Raw genomic sequence first — 2,284 nt, 5'->3', positions numbered from 1 at the left:
GCAGGGATCCATCCTGCTCATCCATGACATCTAACATGGCTCTGTGTCTCAGCAGGGATCCCTGTGGCTCTCCCATGCCATGTTTGGACACAAGGAATTCCAGCATCCTGCTCATCCATGAGATCTAACATGGCTCTGTGTCCCAGCAGGGATCCATCCTGCTCATCCATGAGCTCTAACATGGCTCTGTGTGTGTTCCAGCAGGGATCCATCCTGCTCATCCATGACATCTAACATGGTTTTGTGTGTCCCAGCAGGGATCCATCCTGCTCATCCATGACATCTAACATGACTCTGTGTCCCAGCAGGGATCCCTGTGGCTCTCCCATCCCATGTTTGGACACAAGGAATTCCAGCATCCTGCTCATCCATGACATCTAACATGGCTCTGTGTGTCCCAGCAGGGATCCCTGTGGCTCTCCCATCCCGTGTTTGGACACAAGGAAAGCCAGCATCCTGCTCATCCATGAGATCTAACATGGCTCTGTGTGGCCCAGCAGGGATCCATCCTGCTCATCCATGAGATCTAACATGGTTTTGTGTGTCCCAGCAGGGATCCATCCTGCTCATCCATGAGATCTAACATGGTTTTGTGTGTCTCAGCAGGGATCCCTGTGGCTCTCCCATCCCGTGTTTGGACACGAGGAAGGCCAGCATCCTGCTCATCCATGAGATCTAACATGGCTCTGTGTGGCCCAGCAGGGATCCCTGTCTGCAGACACCAGGAATTCCAGCATCCTGCTCATCCATGACATCTAACATGGTTTTGTGTGTCCCAGCAGGGATCCCTGTGGCTCTCCCATCCCGTGTTTGGACACAAGGAAAGCCAGCATCCTGCTCATCCGTAAGATCTTCGTGCTGATGCAGAACCTGAGCCCGCTGCCCAGCGACGTCTGCCTCACCATGAAGCTGCTCTACTACGACGAGGGTACCCTGCCCCCTTCCCTGCTTCCCCAGAACCCAAATTCCCACTCCCTGGCACCTGGGAAATGATGTTCTTTCTCTTTTTCCCATCCAAGCTCCGAGGGGAAGGGGGGTGATCTCACCTCAGGAACACAATCCTGGCCCCACCTTCCCCAGAGCAGGGATCTCGGGGTGCTTCCAGGGCTGCACTTGGCTGTCCCAGGCTTTGCCAGCCCAGTTCTAGTTTGGTGACTCTCCAACCCTCTGGCCCTGCTTTCAGAGCGTTGTTTCCTTATCATGACAGATCAGAGCCTCTATTTTATATCTCCAACCTCTCTCAACAGCTTCACCTGCTCAGTGCAGAGAAAAGAGCTTCACTTACTCCAAGCTCAATATCGATTACTCCCCTCCCCACACACACATTTTTTTCTTACATTCAAAGGAGCGAAGAGTTTCCCTGTTACCTTCCCAAGGCTGTGCCTCACTGTGAGCCCTTCCCTGCCTTCCCCCCTGCAGTGACACCCCCCGATTACCAACCCCCGGGCTTCAGGGAGGCCAAGTGCGAGGGGCTGATGTTCAACGAGGAGCCCACCCACCTCAACGTGGGGGAGGTGCCCACCCCCTTCCACCTGCTCAAAGTCAAGATCACCACCGAGAAACAGCGCATGGAACTCGTGGGCAGAGACCTCCTGGAGCAGGGGAAGAGGGAGGAGTCCCTCCAGCCGGGAGGAGGGATCCAGGACACCAGTGTAAGAGCACAGGGGGTTGTGGAGCTTGTTGAGTTTTTTTTGTGCTGTAGCATCTCGAAAAAAGCTGTTATTGTTTCAGCAGAGTATTAATAAACCCCCTCTGCTTCCAGATGTGTTTAAGCAGGACAATATTTATAAATAGTTCAGGACGTTTTTGCCTTGCTTTTCCTGCTCCACTTTGCAGCCTGTCACTGCTCCAGAAGTGCTGAGCAGCAGAGGGGTGGTGAAACCTCTCCCTCCTCAATCCCAATCCCTTATTTCACTGCACTTTGTCCCAATAATCCCAAATCCTTCCAATAAGCCTGAGGAGAAACCTCCTTCCCTCTGTGCCTGCACTGACAGAGCCCTGTTTCTTAATGCAGGAGGATCCTGCCCTGGATACCAAAGTGGGGGATGAGAACCATGAGGATGTTTCAGAAGCTCAAGGTAACATTTCAGGCTGTTTTTCAAGCCTCTGAGTTGCCTTTTTCCTGGAACAAACCCCTCGGTTTCCTCTCTTCAAAACCTCCATTATCTTCTTCCCCCTGGAGAGGGAATTTCTGCTGGTTGATCTGCTCCTCCTGGAGAGCAGAGACACCCAGACAGCCCTGGAGCTCCTTTGCAGAAAGGATTTCAAACGTTGGCTTTGGGGT

General features: G+C 53.0%; 1 protein-coding gene across 1 annotated transcript; it reads left to right on the top strand.

The window, feature by feature from the left end:
• Nucleotides 1-774: 774 nt before the first annotated feature.
• On the top strand, nt 775-2,078 carry LOC113941962 (HORMA domain-containing protein 1-like; the record flags this gene model as incomplete). Its single annotated transcript, XM_027633096.1, has 3 exons — nt 775-928; nt 1,420-1,652; nt 2,015-2,078. Coding segments are annotated over exons 1-3 (364 nt in total), but the record flags the coding sequence as incomplete, so codon positions are not given.
• Between the last annotated feature and the right edge of the window lie 206 nt (nt 2,079-2,284).

This window comes from Corapipo altera, unplaced genomic scaffold, assembly GCF_003945725.1.
Source record: "Corapipo altera isolate COAL_440 unplaced genomic scaffold, ASM394572v1 59212, whole genome shotgun sequence".
In the NCBI taxonomy this organism is placed as follows: Eukaryota; Metazoa; Chordata; class Aves; order Passeriformes; family Pipridae; genus Corapipo; species Corapipo altera.
This window is presented reverse-complemented; position numbering and strand designations above follow the sequence as displayed.